The 24,925-nt window shown below is 47.3% G+C and overlaps 5 protein-coding genes across 7 annotated transcripts; 2 read left to right on the forward strand and 3 right to left on the reverse strand.

Moving 5' to 3' along the window:
* Positions 1 to 384: 384 nt before the first annotated feature.
* On the reverse strand, positions 385 to 5,299 carry dcst1 (DC-STAMP domain containing 1). The gene is made up of 16 exons (XM_058053314.1): positions 5,046 to 5,299; positions 4,849 to 4,974; positions 4,702 to 4,776; positions 4,495 to 4,623; positions 4,132 to 4,271; positions 3,898 to 4,063; positions 3,696 to 3,839; positions 3,507 to 3,628; positions 3,277 to 3,431; positions 1,696 to 1,795; positions 1,514 to 1,609; positions 1,317 to 1,443; positions 1,123 to 1,239; positions 903 to 1,045; positions 601 to 690; positions 385 to 544 (listed from the first exon to the last, which is right to left on the reverse strand). The coding sequence occupies exons 1-16, from the start codon at positions 5,059 to 5,061 to the stop codon at positions 401 to 403; spliced, it is 1,890 nt and encodes a 629-aa protein (XP_057909297.1). The 5' UTR covers positions 5,062 to 5,299; the 3' UTR covers positions 385 to 400.
* dcst2 (DC-STAMP domain containing 2) lies at positions 4,983 to 9,350 on the forward strand. 2 transcript variants are annotated; one of them, XM_058053312.1, is made up of 16 exons: positions 5,082 to 5,290; positions 5,390 to 5,661; positions 5,745 to 5,915; positions 5,983 to 6,084; positions 6,157 to 6,351; positions 6,420 to 6,485; positions 6,546 to 6,759; positions 6,816 to 6,973; positions 7,048 to 7,212; positions 7,278 to 7,445; positions 7,511 to 7,611; positions 8,080 to 8,225; positions 8,283 to 8,401; positions 8,467 to 8,560; positions 8,626 to 8,697; positions 8,769 to 9,350. In XM_058053312.1, the coding sequence occupies exons 1-16, from the start codon at positions 5,259 to 5,261 to the stop codon at positions 8,836 to 8,838; spliced, it is 2,145 nt and encodes a 714-aa protein (XP_057909295.1). In that variant the 5' UTR covers positions 5,082 to 5,258; the 3' UTR covers positions 8,839 to 9,350. The 2 variants fall into 2 exon arrangements, with proteins under 2 accessions (XP_057909296.1, XP_057909295.1); XM_058053313.1 differs by lacking the exons at positions 5,082 to 5,290; positions 5,390 to 5,661 and adding an exon at positions 4,983 to 5,025.
* A 718-nt stretch (positions 9,351 to 10,068) lies between these two features.
* On the reverse strand, positions 10,069 to 13,969 carry plin6 (perilipin 6). The gene is made up of 8 exons (XM_058053555.1): positions 13,561 to 13,969; positions 12,902 to 12,941; positions 12,637 to 12,835; positions 11,816 to 11,898; positions 11,469 to 11,706; positions 11,219 to 11,400; positions 10,857 to 11,123; positions 10,069 to 10,762 (listed from the first exon to the last, which is right to left on the reverse strand). The coding sequence occupies exons 1-8, from the start codon at positions 13,689 to 13,691 to the stop codon at positions 10,385 to 10,387; spliced, it is 1,518 nt and encodes a 505-aa protein (XP_057909538.1). The 5' UTR covers positions 13,692 to 13,969; the 3' UTR covers positions 10,069 to 10,384.
* Positions 13,970 to 17,072: 3,103 nt separating this feature from the next.
* syt11b (synaptotagmin XIb) lies at positions 17,073 to 21,674 on the reverse strand. The gene is made up of 4 exons (XM_058053635.1): positions 21,420 to 21,674; positions 19,809 to 20,716; positions 18,272 to 18,392; positions 17,073 to 18,175 (listed from the first exon to the last, which is right to left on the reverse strand). The coding sequence occupies exons 1-4, from the start codon at positions 21,451 to 21,453 to the stop codon at positions 17,865 to 17,867; spliced, it is 1,374 nt and encodes a 457-aa protein (XP_057909618.1). The 5' UTR covers positions 21,454 to 21,674; the 3' UTR covers positions 17,073 to 17,864.
* Positions 21,675 to 21,992: 318 nt separating this feature from the next.
* On the forward strand, positions 21,993 to 24,599 carry LOC131105482 (B-cell receptor CD22-like). 2 transcript variants are annotated; one of them, XM_058053636.1, is made up of 7 exons: positions 21,993 to 22,242; positions 22,316 to 22,663; positions 23,255 to 23,524; positions 23,633 to 23,729; positions 23,821 to 23,881; positions 23,973 to 24,097; positions 24,170 to 24,599. In XM_058053636.1, the coding sequence occupies exons 1-7, from the start codon at positions 22,197 to 22,199 to the stop codon at positions 24,228 to 24,230; spliced, it is 1,008 nt and encodes a 335-aa protein (XP_057909619.1). In that variant the 5' UTR covers positions 21,993 to 22,196; the 3' UTR covers positions 24,231 to 24,599. The 2 variants fall into 2 exon arrangements, with proteins under 2 accessions (XP_057909619.1, XP_057909621.1); XM_058053638.1 differs by having other exon boundaries at positions 23,976 to 24,097; positions 24,170 to 24,598.
* Positions 24,600 to 24,925: the final 326 nt, after the last annotated feature.

Here is a 24,925-nt window from a genome sequence, read left to right on the forward strand (position 1 = left end):
GAAAATGAATTTGAAGATGAAGATCGAGGTAAGGGTGAAAGTGAAGATGAGGATGGAGATGAGAATTAGGGTGAAGTTGACAGTGAAGATGATGAGGATAAAGTTGAGGATGATGATAAGAATTAGGATGAAGATGAGGAAGGGGCCGCACGGTGCGGAGTGGTTAGCATGTTGGCCACACAGTCAGGAAGACCTGGGTTAGAATCTCCGCTCGGCCTTCTCTGTGTGGAGTTTGCATGTTCTCCCCGTGCATGCGTGGGTTTTCTCCGGGTATTCCAGTTTCCTCCCACATTCCAAAAACATGCTAACTAAACTAAACGGTTCTTGTTGTAGCATGACGTCATTGAAGTCAACAAATATTCCAATGAATTTAGTGATGACCACGTGACGTGTTTTATTGTTAAGCTTGTGAATGACAAAGCTGTGGAAACAGCGCCCTCTGCTGCCTCTCCCCAGAAGACGGAACGACTGTGACTTCCTCACAGCCTGACGCTTCCTGTCGCCCAGGACACACACGAGTGCACGTGGGGAAACAGCCCAACACCTGTAGACAGACACAGTCAGAGCCAGAACCGGGGTCCACATGGAGGACAGTAGTACCTTTGTCCTGCTGGGCGCTGTTTGTGTGCATGAAGCTGTTTGTTTGAGCAGGGTGACGTTGTACAAAAATAAGACCCGTGTTTTCTCCCTCTGCAACACAACATGATAATAACAATAACAACATGCCCACACAACTATAACCACTCCACAATAACAACAAGCCAATGTCAATGAACCAACAATAACAACAGTAGGTATGCATTAACGCAAGAACACAATAACAACATAGAGGAATTGAGAACACAGGAATACATACACAGGAAGTGACATCACTGAGGCGAGTTGAGCGTGGCCTGGCGTACCTTGGGGTGGTAGAAGGCGGCGATGACCCTGCGGAGACGACTGGTGTAAACCTGCAGGCAGCTGAAGAGCGCCGCCAGCAAGACGCAACAAGCACAGCTGACATATGCGCTGACAGGGAGGGAGGAGGGCGGAGTCACACACTCTGAGGGGCAAAGAGGGAGGGGTATTTTCATTTGAAAACACATGCTATGATCAATGTGTGTGTGACCTTTGACCTACGACGGTTGTCCGTGATGATGTGGACGTCGGACGAGCTGTTGAATGCCTCCACCGTCGTCCTCAGGAGGCGGGCCATCATGGAGTCCCCGTCCACTTTTATGTGCACCTGGTGGCTGCCTGGACAGGCGACTCTGTTACCCACAATGCCTCACAGGACTCATTGTGTCTGTGTGTGTGTGTGTGTGTGTGTTTACTGCTGATGTTGAATTGGGTCTGTGTGTGTCTGCTGACGATGTCCAGAACATGAACCACCGACCAGTCCATGCTCAGCAAAACCACGCACACTACCAGCACAGCCAGCACCTGCAGCACACCTGACAACTGACACACACACATGTTTACATCTCCTTGCATGTGTGTGTGTGTGTATGTGTGTGTGAGGTGAACACACCACTTGTTGGATTTCTTCAGGGTGAATTCTGGGACTCCAGGGGTCAACAAACTTTTGTCTGTCGTGCGCACTGAGAGGCAACAAACAAGGTTTACCCTGTACACACACACACACGCACACACACACACATAGTTAGACTGGAGTGCTTGTGATGGTGATGATGATGATGATGAAGATCTCACCAATGTTTTCCTGCGACTGTCGATGATTCTAAAGTATGTTGTGATGTACATGTTGTCAAAGTAGATGTTCCCTCGGAACTCACGTGTGTACCCCAGCGACCTGAACGTACGTGTGGACATCAACGTGACCATGAGGATGAGAATGACTATGAGGAAGAAAACCATGAAGATGAGGATGAAAGTGAATTTGAAGATGAAGATCAAGTTAAGGATGAAAGTGAAGATGAGGGTGGAGATGAGAATTAGGATGAAGGTGAAGTTGACAGTGAAGATGATGAGACTAAAGTTGAGGATGATGATAAGAATAAGGATGAAGATGAGGAGGGAGCCGCACGGTGAAGAGAGGTTAGCATATTGGCCACACAGTCAGGAAGACCTGGGTTCGAATCTCCGCTCGGCCATCTCTGTGTGGAGTTTGCATGTTCTCCCCGTGCATGCGTGGCTTTTCTCCGGGTACTCCGGTTTCCTCCCACATTCCAAAAACATGCTAGGTTAATTGGCGACTCCAAATTGTAGACTCCTCTCGTCTGAAGTCAGCTAGGATAGGCTACAACATACCATAGCGACCAGAGGATAAGCGGTATAGAAAATGAATGAATAAGGATGTGGATGAAGATAAGAATGAGGATTATAAGGATGAGGAAGAAGGTTGTGCTGAAGGTGAAGATGAGAATGGGTGATGAATCAGGTGATGATGAAAATACAAATGAGGATAAAGGTGAGGATGAGGATACAGGTGAAAACGATGATGAAGACCTGATGAGGATGGAGATGAGAATGGGATGAGGAAGATGATAAAGATGAAGAGCAAAGCGAAGATGACAATCAAGATGAGGATAAGGATCAATTTGAGGATGATAAGGATGTGGATGAAGATGAGAATGGGGATGAATATAAGGATGAAAATAAGGATGAGGAATAAGATGAAGGTGAAGGTGAGAATGAGGCATAAGGATGATGAGAATGAGAGGATGAAGATAAGGATGAGGAAGATGAGGTGATGATGAAAATACGAATGAGGATAATGAGAACAATGATAAAAGTGACAAAGATAAGGATGAGAATAAGGATAAGGAAGATGTTGAGTGTGAAGAGTGTGATGAAGATAAAGGTGAAAATCATGATGATGAGAATACGGTTGAGGGCGAAGATGAGAATGGGCATGAAGATGATGAAAAAGAGGGAATGGAGCTGGATGAAGATGGGATGATGATGAAGGTGAAAATGATGATGAAGCTGATAAGGATAACAATGAGAATGGGATGAGGATGATAAGGATGAGGATGAATATTAGAATGAAGATGAGAACGGGATGAACATGAGTATGAGGGTGAAGATGATGATGAAGCTGATGAGGATAGCGATGAGAATGGGATGAGGATGAATATTAGAATGAAGACGAGAACGAAGACGAACATGAGCATGGGGGTGAAGATGAAGATGAGAATGGGGATGAGGAAGATGATAAGGATGAGCATGAAAGTGAAGATGACAATCAAGATGAGGATGGAGGTTGGGGTGAAAGTGAAGATAATAAAGAGGCCAAAGGTGAAGATGGAAGAACGTGTGAGTAGACGTTACTGTGTGAAGACGGAGATGAAGGTGAAGGACATGAGCAGATTAAGGACGTCCAGCAGTGTTCCCATCCAAGCCGTCAGTCTTTGGAAAGAGCTTTGGACGGAGTGTGTGAACTCATGGTCCAGGATCTGTCCCTCCAACACATCATGTTGGGGTTCCTGCCAAAGGACAGAGGTGATGCAGTGAGAGGTGAAGAGAAGAGGTGATGAAAGACAAGAGGTGGTAGCAGAGACCTCCAGTATGAGTCTGGTGCTGAACTCTCTGGCCAGAAGGTCCACAGATTGGCTGAGACGGTCAAAGAGTGGTCCAAAGTTTCCCTCCACGGGAATGTTCTGCCTGCACCACGGTGTCATCACTGAGAAGACAACAAAAGTACCAAATGTGTGTCTGTGTCCTGATCAAATGTCGCCGTGACCATTCACCTCTCATGACGTCACACAGGAAGTGGAACTTCATGGGCACGCACAGGATGTGGTGGATGACGGGCACAGGGATGGCATTCACACACTCCTGCCACTTGAGGCTAAACCAGTCGGCACAGCGTTGGATGCCCTGGTTGACAATACCTGGACACGCCACAGAATGAGGATGATAGTGATGAGGACATGAGAAAGAAGGACTCACTGTCACACTGCATCATGGTCTTCATGGCAAACTGTTCCTGCGTGTGATCGCTGTTGTTTTTGCTCTGGAACGAATTGTATCCGTACTGTTGTGCAACTTTGTCCTGGATGAGCTGAAATTCCGCTGTAGCGTTGCGAGCCTCGGACTGGAATTCTGCCTCGTCCTTCTGAAAGGAACATTAAGTAAGCGCTCATGTGAACAGGGGTGGTCATGTGACTTTCCGGTCAGCCTCACTGTAACTTCCTGGGCCATCGTGAGAAAAGGTTTTACGGAGTCTCGCCATAGTAGCTTGCTGTTGTGAAGCTGAAGGTCCAAGTTGCAGGTCAGAGTCTCTGCAGCCGCTTGAACGTTCTGCTGGATGTTGGACACTGGACCTGTCAGTCATTCGTTCATCCATTAAGTCATTGATTTAGTCATTATTCATTCATTCATTTATTGAGTCATTCGCCATGCATCCATCATTTACTCATTCGTCCATTAACTGATTTGGTCAGCCATTTATTAATCCAGTATTGATTAATTCAGTCATTTCTTCATCCATTCATCCTTCATTGATTGAGCCAGCCAGTTTTATGACTGACAGGAGGGCGGGTTTACCAGAGTAGAGCACTGAAAGGATGACAAGCATGAGGTAGGCGCGCCCGCGGGAGCCGAGCATGCTGGGAAACATCAGGAGGACTGAGCACCTGAAGGTGGACGACACAGCCCCGCCCACAAGACACAACACTGTACACCCCCACAAGGACATTGATTGGAGGATTGGTCTAGGTTTGTATTAAAAAAAAACACTTCCTGTATCCTTACCAACAAAGATGCATCCCAAGGTCACTTTGAGGGGAAAGGACAGCGGGAGGCTGTGTGCCACGCCCGTGAATATGACTGAAGAACACGTGACATGACTCAACAGATTCTAATCTCAACATTATCAGGTGACTTTGGAGACGTTTGTACCTGAGCCACTCAGAGCGCCAAACACACCTCTGAGGATGACTTGGGCGGGTCCAGCATCCTCGGAGCGGCCGAGGAGGAAGCGATGGCAGGCGGGCGGGAGAAACCTCCTGATGACGTATTCCACAGCTGGAACACACGTGATGACACGCATGGCTGCGGAGGCTTTCACGACAACAGGTGATGTGACGTTTACTTACTGCTGCGAGGCTTCATGGTGGTCCACTTGATTTTTTTTTTTTTGTCACGTCAGGTCCGGAAGAGTGTTTGTGTTTAGCTCTGTCACACGAGCGCGCGTGCATAGACGCGTCTTTCTTAAACTAGTGCGCGTCAAAGGCTTGTGATGTTTGCACGTTTAAAGCTTGTGTTGTTGATGTTCCATTCCTGAATCATTCCATCGCCATCACTTGTCCATGAAGGGGATGAAGGAAGTCACGTGCAGCAGGTGAGTTGACATAACTGTTATTGATGACGTCAGAGCTCTTGGCACCAATGACCACTAGGGGGTGTTGTTTTTAATTTGTAGCTTGCTACCTCCCTTAAGGTTTGTCTTCCAAAAGTCAACACGATGCACTGGCTTCCGGTGCTGGAAGGTCAAAGGTCACTTGAAAGAAGCAGGGCAGAGCCTGCTGGCGTTCACGCTGGGATTGCTGCTGGCATCGGCGTACGGCACCATGGTGATCATCCTGCAGAAGCAGTCGCTGTGGGTTTGCGTCTACAGCACAGTGGGCGTCGCCATGGTGGCGGCCTTTGGGATGGGCCTGTCAGCGGACATGCGTGTCAACGTCATGGTCATGTTGCCGTCGCTGTGCTCATGTCAGTTGTCTCGAAAATGCCAAAAACGAGCCACACGGGATGAGGACGGCGGTGTCTCAAAAGTGCGTTTTTTTACATTACAGCTCACGGCCGCAACTTCCTGCTCTTCCTGTGCGCCTCCCTGCTTCTGTCCGGCCCGCTCGCCAACGTGATGGAGAACACAGAGCGAGCTGCTGCCAGCCTGGTGTGTGGTGGGGAGCTGGCTGCCAATCAAACAAGGGAGTGGATGCATAAAGCAGCGACACCCCTCCTCTGTAAGACCCGCCCACTCCCTGCAACTCAAGCTAGGACTGGCTGATAAAGTATGTGTGTGCGTTGTAGCTGCGTTGGATCAGATCCGTGAGCTCAGTCGCAATGCTGTTGCCACGGTAACAAGAGTTGAGAAGTTGATCCAGTCTTTGACCGACGCCATCCGCCATGTTGGTGAGTTGAGGCCGTGTGGGAGGAGCTTTGTGCCTGTTGTCCTCAGGTAAGTCCTGAATCCTCCTTCTGCAGCTCGCACTCTGAGGAACGTCCTCCACTTCCTGGTTGACATCGGCGATGTCTGCAACGCCAAGCTAGGTTCTCCGTACAGGAAGTGCCTAACCGTCTTCAGACAGGCCAAAGCGGACTGCTCTGCCCAGCTGGGAGACTTCAACTTCCTGTGTGACATCGTCAGTGGCTTCCAGCCGCTATGCGAGCTGGCCCGCGGTGTGTTGCCTGCCTCCGCCCGCCTCCACGGATCGCTGCAATTTAACTTCCGCTATCATGTTTTCCAGCTGGAAAGCTATTCTGCATCATCCCCGCGTACATCGCCACTCAGCTGAAGGACCGCCTGGTGGAGCGTAAGTCCTTCAGAGCGCCTCCACCTTTTAGCTCGGCCCCTGACTCTTGAGTGTGTGCAGCCACCGTCTCGGCCTTCCAGCGCATGAGGCGCCAGTTTGACTTCAACTTGACAGTCACAGCCATCTTTGAGGCAGACGTCAATGTGAGCCGCTCACTAGGAAAGACCGGTCAGAACATCTTGGAAGAGCTGACCTCAGACCTGCGAGTCTTCAAGAAGCTGAGCGGCCCGCTCTCCTGGGCAGGCCCGGTCCTGCTCGCCTGCTCGTTGCTCAGGTGGGGCGGTAACATGTTTGTGGTGACCGAGGTCTTGAATGTGTGTCTGTGTGCAGGGCCGCGCAGTACAGACGCAGGTACTTGACCCAGATGAGCTTTGACAACATCTACATCAGCGCTCAGTTCATAGAGCAGGACCGTCAGGTGACTGCAGAGGGCGGGGCTTCTGTTTTGCCACTGACAAGCAGGGAGTTGACCATCTACATTACGCCACGTCAGTACGCCATGAACATCAGCGCCAGGAAGTGAGTGACAAAACCACTTGAACATGAAGCGTCTTTTCTTCAGTGACGCCACAACTGACAAGAAGAGAGTGGCAAGCGGTCCTCGTAAGCGTGGCGTGGGTGCTGAGGCACATACTGTGGGCCGGTCTTATGATGGCACTGGACTTTCTGGTTTTCTGGCTTCTGGATCAGGTGCACCGCCATGTCCAAACCGACGTTGTAGGCCAAGGTGAGAGATGCAAGGTGAGCACTGTTGTGACTCACGGTAACCGACCGTGTCCCCATTCACCACAGCTCCGGTCACGGTGGGGGTGCAGGTGGACGGGTCGGGTTACACGGCGGACATCATGCGGGATGTGGTGGCATCGTTTAACGTCCTGCAAGGAGGAAACTTTACTGTGATCAGCAGCAAGTGTCTGCTCGTGCCGTCAGAGCCTGACTACGCCGCCTCTTTCGCCTTAGGTGGGCAGCCGCAGGGTCAGCTTGATGCTGTGATCCGGATCTGATTTGCTTGACTTTCTTTTCAGGCTTCCTGCTGGGTCTGGCTTTGCTCATGGCGCTCGCTGGAGGGCCGGTGCAGCGTGCCCGGCGACTCATATGCGCTTATTTCCATCCTGAGACTGAGCTGGTATGTCAGTCATGTTTCATTCAGTCCTCAAGTTTTACGAGTAGTAATACATTCATTCATTTATTTTCTACCGCTTTTCCTCACGAGGGTCGCGGGGGGTTGCTGGAGCCTATCCCAGCTGCCTGCGGGCGAGAGGCGGGGTACACCCTGGACTGGTCACCAGCCAATCACAGGGCACATATAGACAAACAACCATTCACACTCACATTCATACCTATGGACAATTTGGAGTCACCAATTAACCTAGCATGTTTTTGGAATGTGGGAGGAAACCGGAGTACCCGGAGAAAACCCACGCATGCACGGGGAGAACATGCAAACTCCACACAGAGATGGCCAAGGGTGGAATTGAACTCTGGTCTCCTAGCCGTGAGGTCTGTGTGCTAACCACTCGTTCACCGTGCCGCCACTAGTAGTAATAAATGATTGAAATAGATGAATAAATTAACTCACTTCCTGGTTTGTCAGGAGCGCATCTCCTTTCTGCGGCAGCTGATCTTGGATGAGAGGAGGGCGGCGGGAAGAGCACTCGTGAGGGCGGGGGCCAGGAGACGAGCACACGGAGAACAGCGAGACGGCCACCTCAACCGTCCTCTAGGCGCACTGTTGCTACGGTGAGATCTTGTAAGCCTTCGGAAGTTTGACGGAAATGACAAGCGTCAATCATCCAGATTACCACGAGGAGGAACGTACCTGGCCAACCTGCTGGCTGCGTCGCCGGACATGTGTCTGGCCTGTGGCAGAGGGGCGGGGTTTGCCTCTTTCATCTGCGATGTACCTGAATGTCCAGGTAGAAGTAGCGAGGATGAATTTTTACTATGACGACAAAGTGTCCAACCTCTTTATGTGCTGCAGGCGTGTACTGTCGGCCATGTTTTTCCAGTTTGGACAACGTATGCGATGCGTGTGCACGGCCTTTGACCTTCCAGGAGTACAGCGACGAAGAGATGTGAGTGTCAAATGTGAGAAAGGTTGAAAAAGTTGACGTGACTTGCTGAGATACGTTGTCCTCAGAGATTCCAGTGATGATGAGGAGGGACAAGATGTAAAGGCACGGAGCTCTACGGCGACTGGCCGTGGGCGCAGGTGCATGGACATCAAAGTTTGACTTGTGACCCCATGATGGTAACACACCTTCTCCTTGTCTGCTTCCTTAGAAAATCCCGTGCCCGAAATGACTCGACTGCCTCACTTGAACACGTCACCGTCCACCTTTCACCTGTGTAGAACATTCAAGTTTTTAACCTTGGCCTTGCTGCAGCGACATTTTGGCTGTTTGCTTAACTTACCTTTACAACCAGCACTCTAAGAACATTTATACAAATACAAAATGTATTAAATATAGACATGAAAGAGAAATAACAATATGACAAATGTATAAATTCATTCATTTTCTACCGCTTATACACCCTGGACTGGTCACCAGCCAATCACAGGGCACATATAGACAAACAACCATTCACACTCACATTCATACCTATGGACAATTTGGAGTCACCAATTAACCTAGCATGTTTTTGGAATGTGGGAGGAAACCGGAGTACCCGGAGAAAACCCACGCATGCACGGGGAGAACATGCAACCTCCACACAGAGATATGTGACCTCTGTGAGGTCTGCGCGCTAAACACTGGACCGCCGTGCAGCCATTGTATAACCCTTACCAAGCATTATTATATTATTATTATGGCATTTTGTTCACTGATCCATACTGACAAAACGATGTAATACCACAAAACCATGTGACACTCAAACCATAGAAAAATAAAGTCTTCTGCTTTCCCAGGCTCTTTTGGACATACAGGAAGTGAAAGTACTTGTGTTAGTCATTACGCTTATTTCAGTGTCTTAACATCCGCTGACATTTGTAGCTTCTGTGACTCCTACATTTAGCTGGAAAACCTCTTTCCTTTTGTATAGAATGTACATACACCCTTATCTTTCTGCAGGAAAAGCTCTGATACTGTGAAAGTCTGCTCACCTTCTCTTGAGCGTCGATAGATCCTCCATCTTGGAAGTAAAATTCATTAAATCATTCAGCAGAGCATAAAAATGTATTGTATGTATTGTAACAAACAAGTGTTTCTGTCATGTTGTCTTTCAAGCCAGCTCACAATTGAGCTTCAATCTTTTCCCAAAGTGCCCTTCAATGATAACACTATTGATTCTATAGTGTGTATAAACATAGTACACACACAAGTGTGTGCAAGTAGTACTCACATCTGTGTTTTAATGTCTGATTAACAAGAATAATTGACTGGACTAAGCAGGGAAGATCAGCAGCCTCAAGGTGCAAATTCAGTGATACTTACTTCAGAAAATATAAATATAAACTAACCTTGGCTTGGAATAACCACATGCTATAGGAAAGATGTTTCCGGTATGAGGCGTGTGATGACAACAAGCAGTCACATGTTGTCAAAGCTTTAATGGCAAACATGCAAACGACAAGACAACTTTGAGAACCGTTACCACCTGCCAAAGGCTCGTCACATGACCGTGATTTTCAAACTAGCTAGTTAGCAGTTGGCATTCAGCCCTAGATGTTAGCTCACCATGTCGCCATCTTGAACACAGCAGGTGGTAGCGTTTCATTAAAGCATCATCCATGATTAAAGGAGTTTTCCAATGGCTCTGTTGGAGACGGCGTATACTGTAAGCTCACCAGCATTAAACGCATCAGAAATATGGCACCATTGAAGGGGGCGGGTCCTAACGTATCAGTAGGTGGACTGCAAGCGGTGCCAGGTGAGGAGGAGTGCGGCAGTGTGCAATCAATCGGTGGCGCTGTTGGACCCTTCAGCCGAGTTAGGATTCAGGTACTCGAAGGCCTTCTGGCTCTGAGAGACGAACTGCTTGAGCGGGGTGAGGAGCACCTCTGTGGCGGAGGGCCGGCGGTAGGTGGAGCTTTCGGAAGGGACAGGGGATCCTTCTGGCTCGAAGTCCTGCTTCAAACTGGAACGGCGGCCGGTATTGCCGTCAGGACCAGGACTGCGGACGGCCCGTGAGTACAGACTAGTGCGGCGGCGAGGACGTCCGTCCATGGCTTTCAGGAATAGGCTATTACTGGAGCCACGCCGGGATGAGCCGTCGGACCGAAAGTCCTCCTGGTTCAGGAAGTCCTCCACGTCCTTCTCAGAAGGCTGCTGGAGCTGACACACACCAGAGTCACCACGCATGAGAACAAGGATCAGAACAAGACAACGTGTTAGCCTAACCTAGTGCAAAGCCTCCTAGTGGACTCACCATGTTGTAGAGAGGCGTGGAGTTGATGAGGAGCTGCAGGAGGATCTTGGAGAGTTGTTGCAGGTCTACAAGAAGTTGCTGGACCTGGACTGGCAACGCTTGAATTTGTCTCACCGGACGCAGTTCCGCCAGCATCATGGCCTGATCTTTAACCCTGCCCAGTGACAGCTCTTTGAGGCTCTCAGCCCGGTACAGCAGCGTCACCAGTAGTCTTTGCAGGAAATGCAACAGGTTGCCCAGCAGCTCCAGGACCTGACCCAGACCCACCTGCAGGGAGGACAGATGATCATCAGTGACTTGTAGTGGCCTCTTCAGGAGGAAATTGGTACTACAAGATCAGCATGTCCTTCATGTGACCTCACCGAGTCGGCGGCGTCTCCCAGATTTCTGGCAGCTTCCTCCAGCTGCTCCTGCACCTTCATCATGCGGTGGTACAGCTGCAGACTGAGACCCAGCAGGAGACTTCGGACCCTTGTCCAGATGCTGGGCTCGTCGTCCTCATCCTCATCTTCATACTCCAGAACTCTCATCTCCCACTCGCGACCTGACAACAACAACAGAAGCTTTATGATGAAGTGCTGAGACCCTCGCAGGTCACAAAGTGGTCCTCACGCAGAGTGGGTGGGAGGGGCAAGTAGTAGGCGGTGACGTTCTCAATGCGGCTCAGCAAATCGTCCAGGCCCAATGTGGCCGCGCGGCCGACCTGAGAGTCCTGCAGTTGTCGCATCGCCAACCAAGCCGAGTGAGACAGGCGCTCCAGCTGGTCCAGAGCACCATCCAACCCGGCCCCCATCCACAGCTGCATGTCATCCATTGTCAGGAAGAAGGCGTCTTTCAAGTGACCTATCACCTGATGGAGGACACCAGTCATACCTCGTTACCTTGGCAACCAAAGGCTTCAACACCAAACAACATGGCGCTGCCGTGTTGGCGAGCATGGCAAGCATGGCAATCACCACCTCATCCGTGGACTGGTTCAGGATGGGAAATGTCTTCTCCAACTGGTCCAGACCCACAAGGGCGAAATTGTTGGCAATTTCAACTGCAGAAGAAGCACATGACAGGAAGTGTGTCACAGTCTGGTAAACATCAACATAATGCAGATAGAACAAAATGCAGTTCCATTAGACAGTAGCTTAATAGAGTTTAGGGGGGTAGCATTGTGGGACACTAGCATTACTAGCATTAGCATTAGCCCATCGAGGACCAGTGTTAGCATTAGCTCAGAGATCCAGTATTGCATTAGTGCTAGCATTAGTGCTAGCATTAGTTCAGGCATTCAGCATCATAGAGCACTCACGTTAGCATTAGCGCAAGAATTCAGCATCGTGGGGCACTAATGTTAGCATTAGCTTGGAGATCCAGTATTGTAGAGCATTAGCACTAGCATTAGTTCAGCCATTCAGCATCATAGAGCACTCACGTTAGCATTAGCTCAGAGATCCAGTATTGTAGAGCATAAGCGCTAGCATTAGTTCAGGCATTCAGCATCATAGAGCACTCACGTTAGCATTAGTGCAAGAATTCAGCATCGTGGGACACTAATGTTAGCATTAGCTCAGCGATCCAGTATTGTAGAGCATTAGCGCTAGCATTAGTTCAGGCATTCAGCATCATAGAGCACTCATGTTAGCATTAGCGCAAGAATTCAGCATTGTGGGGCACTAATGTTAGCATTAGCTCAAACATTCATCATTGCATCAGCATCATTTTAAGCAGTGGGACCTAGCATTACGATTAGCATGTTACATTAGTGACTATATGTTGACGTCACACGAACTCTGAGGTCTCAAGGTCTGCATGACGGGTGTGGCTCTCTTCATGGCCTCCATGGAGACGTTTCGGACGCCAAACTCGGCTACTCCTCCCACCAGGCCGAGCAGAGGATAACGCCCTTTGACCTCTGAGTAGACAGAGCTCACCGACTGCAGCACCGAGCGGACAAGAGGAAGGTGCGAGACCCTCAGCATCACGTTTATCTGAACAGAGATCAAAACAAGTTAATTGATACGTGCTTGATGGACAGCATCGGAGATGTTTCTCACCTCATGATTCTGAAGATGAGACATGTCTTTTTGGCCAAATCTGAAGGAGAACACAGAGCAGAGGTCACCGGTGGGTGCTGCCACGAGGAAGTCAGCTACTCATTTGCATAACTCCAGAATGTTCCGCCGCAACCAGCGTGGAAATCGTGAACCTTTGAAGAACACAGGCTCACACAAACGAGTCTTTCAGTGATGTCTGGAAGCTTCTGTCCAGCGTGATGTCTTCATATGGACCTATGTGTCTTCACTTCTGGGTTATCTGACGAGCTGGAGCCCGACCAGGGTGTCCACCGCTGGGATTGGCTCCAGCACAGACGGATGACACTTTTACATAAAACATCTAGTCTCTTCCCCACTAGTATAGCAACAACACACTTTACGCAGAAATATGTCAAGTGGAATACATTGTTGTGGTCTACTGGAGCAAGAACAAGAAAAACATACTTTTCGTGGCTCTCAAAACCGACAACAACAAAACAAAATGCATCAAAAAAACTGAAAGTGAAAAAAGACCACACCCTGTCTCCAACCAAACATCAAAAAAAGGACTTGAGTCAGACCGCCATTGACAGAAAAACCGACTGGAATTGGTTGACCGAAAATACAGTAATTCACAAACAAAACAATCAATCATAATCAATCAATGATCAGAGACTCACCCCATCAGAGAGGCTGTGCTGAAGAGGTGAAGATGAAGATGAAGAACTTTGTGACCTGCTCTTAGTCTGCCAGGACAACTTTTGAGAAAGAGGTTTGTGACGCGATTGGTCGTCATTCGGTGTGATGTCATCGATGAAGGGAATCATTCAGCTGAAAGCCACAAACCTTTTCTGCTTATTCCCAACCAGGCTTCACTACTTGGTAATGGTAATGGTTGAATTCATCTTCAACATGCACACAATCAATGGTTCAATGGTAGTACAACTCTAATAACTGATAAAGTAGTTGACAGAGGCACAGTTTGATAATGAGTACAGACAGTGTAGCCACTGTCACAAGTCATTATATTCATATAGAAATCTAAAGAATATCTAAAGAACACCCACATTTCTCCACCTACTTACTTAACTTAACAGGCTACAGTATATCTTAAAGGGGACCTGTTTTGGTTTTTCCACTTTTCTGACCTATAAATGTAGTTGGAATGTTGTATTCTCGTGTTAAACGATGTCAGAGTTTCAGATAATGAGGTTTACACATTTGGAAGTGAGCCCTGAAAGATGGTTGGGATGGCTCAAAATGTTCGGTTTCAGAAGGTGCGGTAAGATTGCCCCTTTGTAATGTCACAGAGGAACAGACTTATATGAACGTGGCTGTAAGCTCTAAGCTCTCTGCCCTCCTCCAAGCTTTGCGCCTCTGTTTACGTTGCTAGCAATGGCTCGTACTGGAAAGACACATTTGTTTACAATTCCTAAAGACGGCACCATCAGGCACAATCCGTCAATGGCATTTCACACTGGACTGTTTTGTGAACATGGGCCACTATGCAGCTGGACTAGCCGACAAACTTGCTGAAGCCTGATGCTTTTCCAACGTTACTTGGTTGTGTGGATGAGAGCAAGCAGTAAGTACCAGTTAATCAGTGTCCTAACTGTGTTTCTTTTATGTATCATTATTATATTATTAGTATATTATTATAACCATGGTGCAAAAGCGCTTGTCTGCGTAGCATTATAGAGTGTGCATACAGGGAGTGGGGTTGCTAATAGCCGCTTCCCACCAAGATTAGTGGCTCTACCTGAGTTTTTTAAACACTGGTACTCCTGTAAAACACATTACATGTTACCGCTGTAGAAAACCGCTAAAAACGCTAAAATGTCTCTACTTCTGATTCACGATCCAACACATATGATTTTATGTTAAAAGCGGACATTTTAAAAAGATAAATCTCCTTTATCACCAACTCCTCTGCCATTTATCAACTCAAATAAAGTTGCGTTCGCAGCTAGCAGCACAAACCGGAAGTCCTAAGCACTCGGGAGTGTGACCAACCACAGTGGAGTGGGCGTGACTGGAGGCAGGCCGTGGGTGGAATACATTAAAACAGACCGTTTTTGCAGGAAACATGAAATCCAAAGAAATACAACTGAATAGGTGCAGATTCTGGAAGACCTTGAAAGCTTTATGTGCTGGTTATTGTGTGTAGCTGCTCTGTAGGAGTCCACAACTCAATTGAAAGGGCCAAAAAATGAGCATAAGCACTTCAATCCTAAAGAGTTAAGAAGTGACACACATATTATTAAGCCATTTTTGTGATGTTCAGGGTGTCGCCAAACACATCTTGCGTTCTTATAATGAGAATGAGAAGGACAGGATGAAGGAACTAGAGACGTGGGTTGGAGACACATACAGTACAGTATACTGTGTAGGAATTATACTGTTGTGTGTGTTCAGGTCAGAATGAAGTTATAAAACAGTGTCAGGCTCTGTGTGACTGTGAGAACGCTCAACTGTGTGTATGACGTCTGAGCCGAGGTGTGCTTGCTCTAGTGCACATGCTTTAATTACAAGGAAATTAAGGAATGAAAATTAATTTGTTGACAGCCCTAATTATTATACAGTGGTATGAAAAAGTTTGGCCACCCATAATAATTTTCAAGATTTTCCTTTATAAATCACTGGTTGTTGGGATCAGCAATTTAAAGTTAAATATATCATATAGCAGGCGGCACGTCTAGTGGTTAGCACGCAGACCTCACAGCTAGGAGACCAGGGTTCAATTCCACCCTCTGCCATCTCTGTGTGGAGTTTGCATGTTCTCCCTGTGCATGCGTGGGTTTTCTCCCACATTTCAAAAATGTGCTAGGTTAATTGGCGACTAGGTATGAATGTGAGTGTGAATGGTTGTTTGTCTATATGTGCCTGGCGACCAGTCCAGGGTGTACCCCGTCTCTCGCCCAAAGACAGCTGGGATAGGCTCCAGCACCCTCGCGACCCTTGTGAGGAAAAAGCGGTAGAAAATGAATGAATGAATATCATATAGCAGACGAACACAGTAATGGATAGGAAGTGAAATTAAGTTTATAGGATATAAGCAATAATTACTTAAACAAAAGTAGGCAGGTGCATCAATTCAGTGTTGAATATATGTTTAGTTATGTTTTTTTTTAGTGTTCTACCTTGACACGTTTTGACTGTGACCTGCCATCCGGGTGGTTGTGTCAGGTCCATCAGGTTGGCCACACAGCTTGATGAGCAACACACATTGGTCTGGTGACACATCCTAGTGGTCAGTTGACACTTCTGAGGTAGACTGTACACTATACCTAAAAAAAAACACCTGGAAATAAGCAGTTGGAACACAGATGAGTGCTGACGTGCACAAACCAAAGAACTGATATAAAGCTCCAGTGTGTGTCAGCCACTCATGTGACCGCATCTCCTTAATGCGTGTCACCACAGACATTTGGTGCTTTGCAGATATTATGTTCATCCCTTTGACCACACACTGTACAACAGGGTTCCTGTGTGAAATGACTCAGCTCTTTGCACCCAAACAGCGATCCCAGCTGGTCGCTATTTGATACTGTAAGGATCTCTAACACAAGAAGTAAAAATATGTACTTAAGATCATGCCAGAGGCGGAAATAATGAAAGGATAAGATGAGAGGAGGCATCAGGCTAACTTGTTTTATTTGCACGTCAATGGGAGGTTAGCATCATTCAGGTGTACAGCAGGGAAGCTTTCAGGACATCACACGGAAAGTACATCTATACAAAATCTACAGTCTCCATGACCCTCGTTCACACCACAGGTTGTTGGGAGGAACTTTAAGAGTTTTATCGGGTGCACTAATGAACACTGGGATGTGTTGTAATCTAATTCCTGTTTGCTACAAGTGATGCAACGTTAGTTTGGCGACAGCTTACATGACTCACTGTGCGTCTTTTGAAATCATTCTCTTATGACAAGGGTGTCCAAAATGCAGCTGGGGGAGCCATTTGCAGCCCACAAAATTTGTATTAGTCCTTGGGATATTGTAAAAATAGTTTTACAAAAAAAAATTGTTAAAAAAAAGAGCACAATATAAGCAGAGAAAGTTGAAATGTTGATGCTAATAACACAAAGCTCATATGCAGGCTGTTTTTTCTTGAGATATGATATGTAACTTTTAAACATATTTCATTCCTTTTTCTTTTTACCAAATAGCCTCCCAAGTTTGGACACGCCTGCATTGTGGGATGTTTATTTGAGAGCACCAGACAGACACCGTCATGTGGATTCTAATGTGCTTTTTTTTTGCGACGACAACAGCGCCGCTCACTGGCAGAATATTACAGTGGAGTTTGACTGAAGGATGATGACAAAAGTTGTAACTTAATAAACAATGACGTCACAAATCATCATCATCAAAATATGTAATACAGATCTTTGGAGTAAGGTACCTGCTAGGTGGGTCGCTCATACCGACTTGAGATGGTGTGATTAGCTTAGCATTCTTACTAGCATTGTTGCTTGGATGGGTTTTGGGCCGGACGGGTGAGTGGGGTGTCAAGAGTGTTCCAGAAGATCTTTGTAGCAAAACAAAGCAACAAAAGACAAATTGAACATTCATGCTGCAATCACGCACACGGTATTTTACAAATGTTACCTGCACGCTAACTCCCCTCTGAGACCACCACAGCATGAGGGGAAGCTTTTTAGTTCTTCTCTTCACAAACACATGCAACAAACTGCATGACAACCACAGCGGGGGCGAGTAGGGGAGGATTTTTTTTCTTCATAGCTTTACACACACAAGAGGCGAGACGTCACAAACGTCGGTTTTCTTTTTCAAAAGCTCAGCATTTTCTTAGCAGATGCACATGTGGTGTTGACAGATAATAGAGAGTGTTTAATAACTAGCATTACATTGTGTGTGTGTGTATGTGTGTGTGTGTGTGTGTATATGTGTGTGTATGCTGTACACTGTATTAGTCTGTATTTCCAGGAGTCTTCACTGGTCCAGTCCCAGCATGTTCCTCAGTACTCGCTCAGGGTATGCCATTTGGAGATCTGCCGACGGGGGTTCTCGCAGACTTCCCGCCAGTGGGAGGCGCCGGTGAGGGTGGGGCTTTGGAGGCCAAGCACCAGGTGGCCGAGGACTTCATTCTTGGTGGTACGGTCAAAGTCGACCACCAGGAACTCCACTGAGATCTCAGGCAACAGCTCGGGTGGGATATCGTAAATGAAGGACTCGTTGAAGACTGGGTTTAGCGTGCACTTCTTCACACGGGTTTTCTTCTTAGCGATGCGCTTGCGACCGTAAAAGACGTTGACTTTCACGTAGGGGTCTGTGGACACCAAGACCAGATTCATTACTCTGATGCTAACTAGTGGCTTGGATTGTAACCACCTCAACATGCTTTGCCTGTGTGTAGGCTACTCACTTGCAGACAGGCCGGCTATGTCCATCTTCGGGAGGTGTTGAGCTTTCAGGACCACCACGCTGAGACGATGAGACACCGGCTGGTAGGACAACGACGCCAGCAGCTCACCACGACTCTCACACTAATAACGAAAGACATGACATCTATAACTTCTTGTCTCCATGATCAAACACATGTCACTAAAATAATAATATTATACACAACACATTAAATATGATGTAAATATGGAACAATAAAAGGACATGACAATTATAGAATGTATGCAATGCTGCACAGTAAAGGTACATGGAGCATTAAAAACTAGGGATGTCCCAATTCAATATTGTTATCAGATATCATGCTGATGTCAGCAAAAAATATATCGCATTATAACACCCAGCATCTCATATCCCCAATACTGGCACTCAAATGTAAAAAGTCGATTCCAGATTCTGACCCACTGCGTCTACCCAGCCACGACCAAATAGTCTGTGTGATCACAACAACAAGTGTGTCAGCCATGTGGCTGTCAGCCAGAACTGGAGTCAGGAAACTCCTACGGGATGGCAAAAAGTCAGTGTTGAGTAAAGTCAAGTTAACGCTTAAATGAGCAGCTCAAACCTTGCTAGATTATGCCAAGCTGCCACTACATTGTGGATGAAACTATACCTCACATGCATACATAAGTAAAAGGGTGAGTTCTCTCATACCCAGTGTTGCTGCCTTTGTTCTGTGAGTGGTATCACTTCATCAAGTATGTGTGATTCGTGCTTTTCTGATATTCCGCAGGACATCATAAATAAAAGCACCTATGATTGGTGTTAATATCGGACCAATATCAGTATCGGTCAATGGTAACCCCAGGCTCACAAAGCTTTCAGCAAGATTAAAATCCCTATTGTCGGCTCACATTAGCTCACATTAGCTTCAGTTACCAAGGCTTACAGCACAACGGAAAGAATCCGTTTGGGTAATGCTGAGTCATAAAGTGTGTGGCAGGACGTCATATCACATATTAAATAATGGCTGACAAGAGGCTCCTCTTCCATCCACGACACCACGCCTGTGCAGGCAAATGTGGCTATTGTTTACAAGAACTTCATATAAACAGGGCTAGTTATCATATGAATTCAAGAGCAGGAACATCTGCTTTTGCGAGTGCGGTTTCCTGAGCTGGAGCAGAGCTCTCCCCAGTGTCTAAGGCTGCAATGTCGGAAATGGATGGGAATTGAAAGAGTTGTATCAAGAGACCCCTATTAAAAAGATAGTATAGTAATGTGGAGGTTAGCTGCCTTGTGAAACTAAAGAGAAAAGAGTCCATCCAGACTAAATTAAAGGATTTGGAACATCGGCAGTGAATGCAGTTGTCTGTCAACGACATTATCTGCTGACACGAGAACACCTCGTCAGCAGACACATTGTCACTGTCATAGGAATTCTGTTAACAATGCTGAACTGGGATGCTCTGTCCCACTGAGCAAACCTTAAAGATGAACGTCCATTTCTGCATGAGTAGAATTTTGCGTAAAGTAGTAGGAATAAATCCACCCCTCCTCACCTGCATGTTCCTCTTGGAAATTTGCTGGCTCAGGTGGACTCGGCCTGTGCTCGGGTCCACACCCTTCAGTGGCACTACTGCTTCCCCAATGACATCATCACGAGCAAAGCGGTCGAAGCTGAGGACCAGGAAGTGCAGCGTGAGCTCTGGTAGCGAGCTGTAGGCCACGCCGTAGAAAGTGAAGGTCTCGTCAAAGAGCGGATCCAGTGTCTTCCTCAGCACCCGGGTCTTCACGCGATGCTTCTTCTCGGGCAGGATGGTCATCTTCACGTAGGGGTCAGAGCTGCCGGCTTGCTCATCCATGGCGGGAAGACCTCGGGCCCCGACGATGGTCACCACCAAGGCCTTCTTGGGGAAGTTGTAGTCCACAGTGAGGCTGATAGCACCTAGGCTGGCTTCTGGTTCGGGCTCAGAGGAGGCGGGGGTGAAGGGCGACCCGGTCTTGCTGCTGGTCTGACTGCTGCTGGCCGAGCTGCTGTCCAGGCAGCAGTAGTCGGCGCGGACGGGTAATGCCCGCTCCATACGGCCTGGTCCGGCAGGGGCTACCAGGTGACTCATTTGCAATTGACCCGGGACATCTAGGATGTTGTTCTCCGCGTCCACCAACACCAGGCCTCTCCCCCCCGCCTGTGCGCAGCCACGTTCTCCATCACGCTCGGCTCGCCTGGCGCTGCGTACAATCCTCTTGCTGCTGCTGAGGGACTCTGGGTAAATGCTGATGCCTTTCAGCATGTGGATAAACTTGTAGGGCGGGTCGTCAGCGTCGCAGTAACGGTCCCCGTGCAACTTGTAGTGTCCCGATATGCGCAGGTAACGTCGCTGACAGAAGGACCACAGCAGAACCAGGACGATCACCACGAGAACCAGGACACCCGCACCCAGGAAGCCCGCCAGAATGGGAGACATGGCTGCAGGAAAAACAGGAAGTGAGAAAACCCTCCATGACAAAGCCTTTACCCCTCCATGGATGGGGGGTGAGGGTTGGGGGGACGGTGTTTGTGAAGCTCTTTGTCTGTAGTCCACACAGGCAGAGGCACACACACGCGCACACAACTGAGTTTGTCTGCAACCAATCAGAATGAAGTACTTTCTTCATTCAAAGTCACATGATGTCATGTTTTGCAAAGTGTTTCAGAGTGGAGCTGGCTGCCTGGCAACACACACTCACACACACACATTGTTTAGTAGATAATGTTGCATAGTTGCATTGCAATGTAGTATTTGAACAACATCTGGTGACGTCATCAGATAAGAGTGAGCGTGCAGTAAGCAGTACTATGATGACGTAATGTACGGGTGCACTGGGACTGCCGGGTACAGACATGACGTCACCACTAGGCCCACGAAAGGATGCGCGTGAACGCCCATAAAAAGGATTTCTTTTAGTTGACATTAAGTCCGCCTGATGCTGCTAAAATGAAGCTAATCCTAGTTGCTGCTTCGTCTCATCGCGACAAATTGATGATGTCAAGCTTTTAAAACATGTTATTACAAAGCAACCCCATCAACTGGGTGGCGCCCATGTCGGCTGTGTTTGCCACCAAATCTTCTGTCAATAAACACAACTAACAAATAAACAATATGCCCACTCAAAACCATCGGGCCTCTCACCGTAAGAGGGTCGCAGCTCTGTCATGTCCGCCATTTTGTGACTGGGCGGATAGCGTCCAGACGACAAAAGCAAAGAGTGGAAAGGTTAACGAGCAGCCACTGGTTTTTTACTTGACGTCCATAGACGACAAGAGTCAGCAAGAGGCACACGAAGCCCGCATCGATCCGGTCCGGATCAGTCCAGTCGGATCCAGGCGTCGTCCAGGCGGTGGCTGACTGACTGATGCTCTCGCGCTGAGATGCAGGGAGTCTGCGCCGTGAGGCCGGAGGAAGCTGGTTTATTAAAACGAGGGCTTCATTCTGCAGAGAGAAACGATTTTACACACATTGACGGGATTAACACACTAAAAACCACGAAACGTAATTTAGAATAACGACCACACCAATATGTTTTCAATAAAGTGATTATGTAGAGAAACATCAGCTGTTACGTCAAAACATTTAAAAATCAATTCGGTTCTTGAGTGCGGAAATGTAATCAGAGTGAGACATCCTTGCAACATCCTCCTGCATGAGCTGGTACTCTTAAAAAGCCCCGCCCCTACACTGTTATGTCACATGAGCATCAATATGATCAAATCAAACGAAATCCAAACATTTGACTTTGTTTGAAAATAACAAAGTTATAGGTTATGCATGAGCTGCCCTGATTTTCTTACTTCACAACAGAATAATCTTTTTCTTTCACAACATTGTGAAAGAAAAGAGTTAAATAGGGGGAAGTGAGCTGTGCTTTCTCAATACACTCACTACTTCTTCTTCTCATTGTCAGCCAAGATGCCATTTTGGCGTCAAAACGTGTTCGTCGTGTTGCTTCTGACAGGTGAGTGGCTGACATCTCTAACATTGATTTGTGATTTGTGCTGAGGTGACATCACCAGGTGGTTTTTGAGCAGGCTCGGTGGGCGTAGCTGCACGGGTACGTTACCACCCTTCAGCAGTGTGCGCGGTGAAAGGCTCTACAGTCACAATCGGCTGCACGTTCACACCCATCATGGAGGTCATCAGGGTGGTGTGGTGCATCAATCACCTCATTTGTCATGGCAGCACACCGTCCGTGTACGACAGCGCCAAGCCCTCCTATGGCTCACGGTACCAGTACCTGGGAGACTTGGAAGGAAACTGCACACTTCGGATCCACGATGTCCGGGAGGCAGACAGCAGAACATTCCGCTTCCGGATGGAAGCTGCTGACGCTTTGGGACATTTCACCGGCACCACAGGGGCAAAGTTCAATGTCATCGGTACAGTTGGAATTGAGCATATTTAGCACCACTACAGTTAGCACAGGCATGCTTAGCAATAGCACAGCTAGCATAGGCACGCTTGGCATCAATGTAAAGAATGCCAGCTGAAGGTACATCGAAAAAAAACACCCTGTCGAGTTGGCACCTTGGACGTTTAGCTCGATGGCTAGCGCTCCTCACTGTCATTCTGTGAATCATGTTTGAGCCACAGGGGGTTCAGGAGCGGCCCAAACAGGTTACATGAGTACAATCAGCATTTGCTCACGTAGAATCAGTACAGTTAGCATGGGTATGCTTGCATATGTTAGCATAGGATAGAGTAACCAAATGTCCTGTTTTCATCCCCAGTCTTGGTTTTGCTTTTAAAAGTCAGTTTAAATGTACGGAAATTATAAGATTATCAGGTACCTTTGCATAAACTTCAAGTATCAGTTGGGTATCTCATTTCCAGGTTCAAGTTAGTGTAAGTATAAGCCCATTTAGCATTGGCACTCTTAGCATCAGTATGGGTAGCATAAGCCTACTTAGCATTACTGCAATTAGCATAGCGTCTAAGTCTTTAATGCCATGTTGCCTACCCTCCACTAGATAACCCTCAGATGTTGGTGTTAAGCTCTACCCCTGCCAAGGTGAGCGAGGGCGACAGAGTGACTCTGAGCTGCGCTTCCCGTTGCTCCTTCCAGCAACTGGAGGTGCGCTGGTTCCAAGATGGCAACCACGTCCTCTCAGAATCCGGCCCTGCCTTGCAGCTGGGCTCCGTGACCAAGAGCAAGTCTGGCAACTATACCTGCGCGCTGGCAAAGGACATGAGGACCACGTCGCTGCCCTTCAGCCTGAAAGTGGAAGCACGTCAATCCAGTTAATTATTCCCTGTTTTTGCTCCTCAGTCCTTTATGCTCTTTGTCTTACTTTGGAACACCGCCATCATGTTAATCAATCAAATCTGATCTGATTTATGTTTCATAGACTTACGTGATGGGCAGTTTGCGCTGACTCTTGGCTTGGCCTTTGGCCTTATGGTGGTGTTGCTGTTTTTCATTCTGCTGATCTTCATCATTAAAAGGTGCCAAAGTTATGCCACTGGCCTTCCGGTCACCCGGATACACATAGCATCAGTACAGCTAGCATGTGTCTCACATGAACGGGTGTTTCAGGAAGTGTCGGGTGGCATCATGTGAGAACGTCAAAGGTCTGGAAGGTGAGACGGAGCAGAAGGTGAGTGAGAGAATCACTGATATCCCATCATGCAGCTGGGAGTTAAGTATACACCAGTAATGCGTATGTGTATGTGTGTGTGTATGTGAAGCAGCACAGTGAACATGTGTACTGTAACTTCCCATCATCTGCTGAGCCAGCCGGACAGGAAATGAGCCACAGTGCATTGGAAATCAACTATGCCTCCATCCGGTTTAAACAAACGGCTGTGAGCAGGTACGACACACACACACACACACACAGTTGTGCTCATATTCAAAATTAAATGTCAAATGTTGTTGTCCACAGACCAGTGAAGGACAGCAAAGAATTTGTCGTCTACTCAGCAGTAGCGAGCACATTGCGATGACTCAGCAGATGTTGACAATTCAGAATTCTCTACAAGGATTTAGGAAAGTCAATGTTTTGCAAGTCTTTCATCGCAATTGAAGACATGCTGATCAAGGCAAGACAGATTGAATCAAGTTTGAAATGATAAACTTGAAATTTTCGGTTCTTTACAAGTCATAAGCAACGTTTATTGTTTACCAAATAAAATGCCATTTTAACAATGTGACACATTTGACAAATACAATGGGTGTATTTTTATTTTTTTGTGTGTAAATAAGACCAGTGTGACAAGACTTTGTAATGCTAAAAGAGTGCTGACATAGCATTCAGGATTTAGTCAGTGCATAGAAACGTAAGGTAATGCAAGTGGACTTTCATAGATGCATTCAGTGAGGCAGATTATGTGGAAAATGTGTTGGCCTGCTGAAAATGACAGTTGAATACACATTTTGCTCAACTCATTCACTGAAATCTCAAGTATTTTCAAGTCTGAGTCAGGTCCTGAGTCGCTGATCAAAGTCCAAAGTCAAAGTGTACGTATACTAGTTGCAATGTTACAATTTTTTTAATTGGTAAAATCTAGTCTGTGATTAATTAATGTGAATAATTTGATACATCATTCACTTCTTCTCAAATATTAACAAAAGTTAGAGCAGATTTCATACCGGGAAATAGTGCCTTGGGTCCCCATTGCTTTAGCACTAAGTCAAGACA

Source organism: Doryrhamphus excisus, chromosome 17 (assembly GCF_030265055.1).
Source record: "Doryrhamphus excisus isolate RoL2022-K1 chromosome 17, RoL_Dexc_1.0, whole genome shotgun sequence".
Classification (NCBI taxonomy): domain Eukaryota; kingdom Metazoa; phylum Chordata; class Actinopteri; order Syngnathiformes; family Syngnathidae; genus Doryrhamphus; species Doryrhamphus excisus.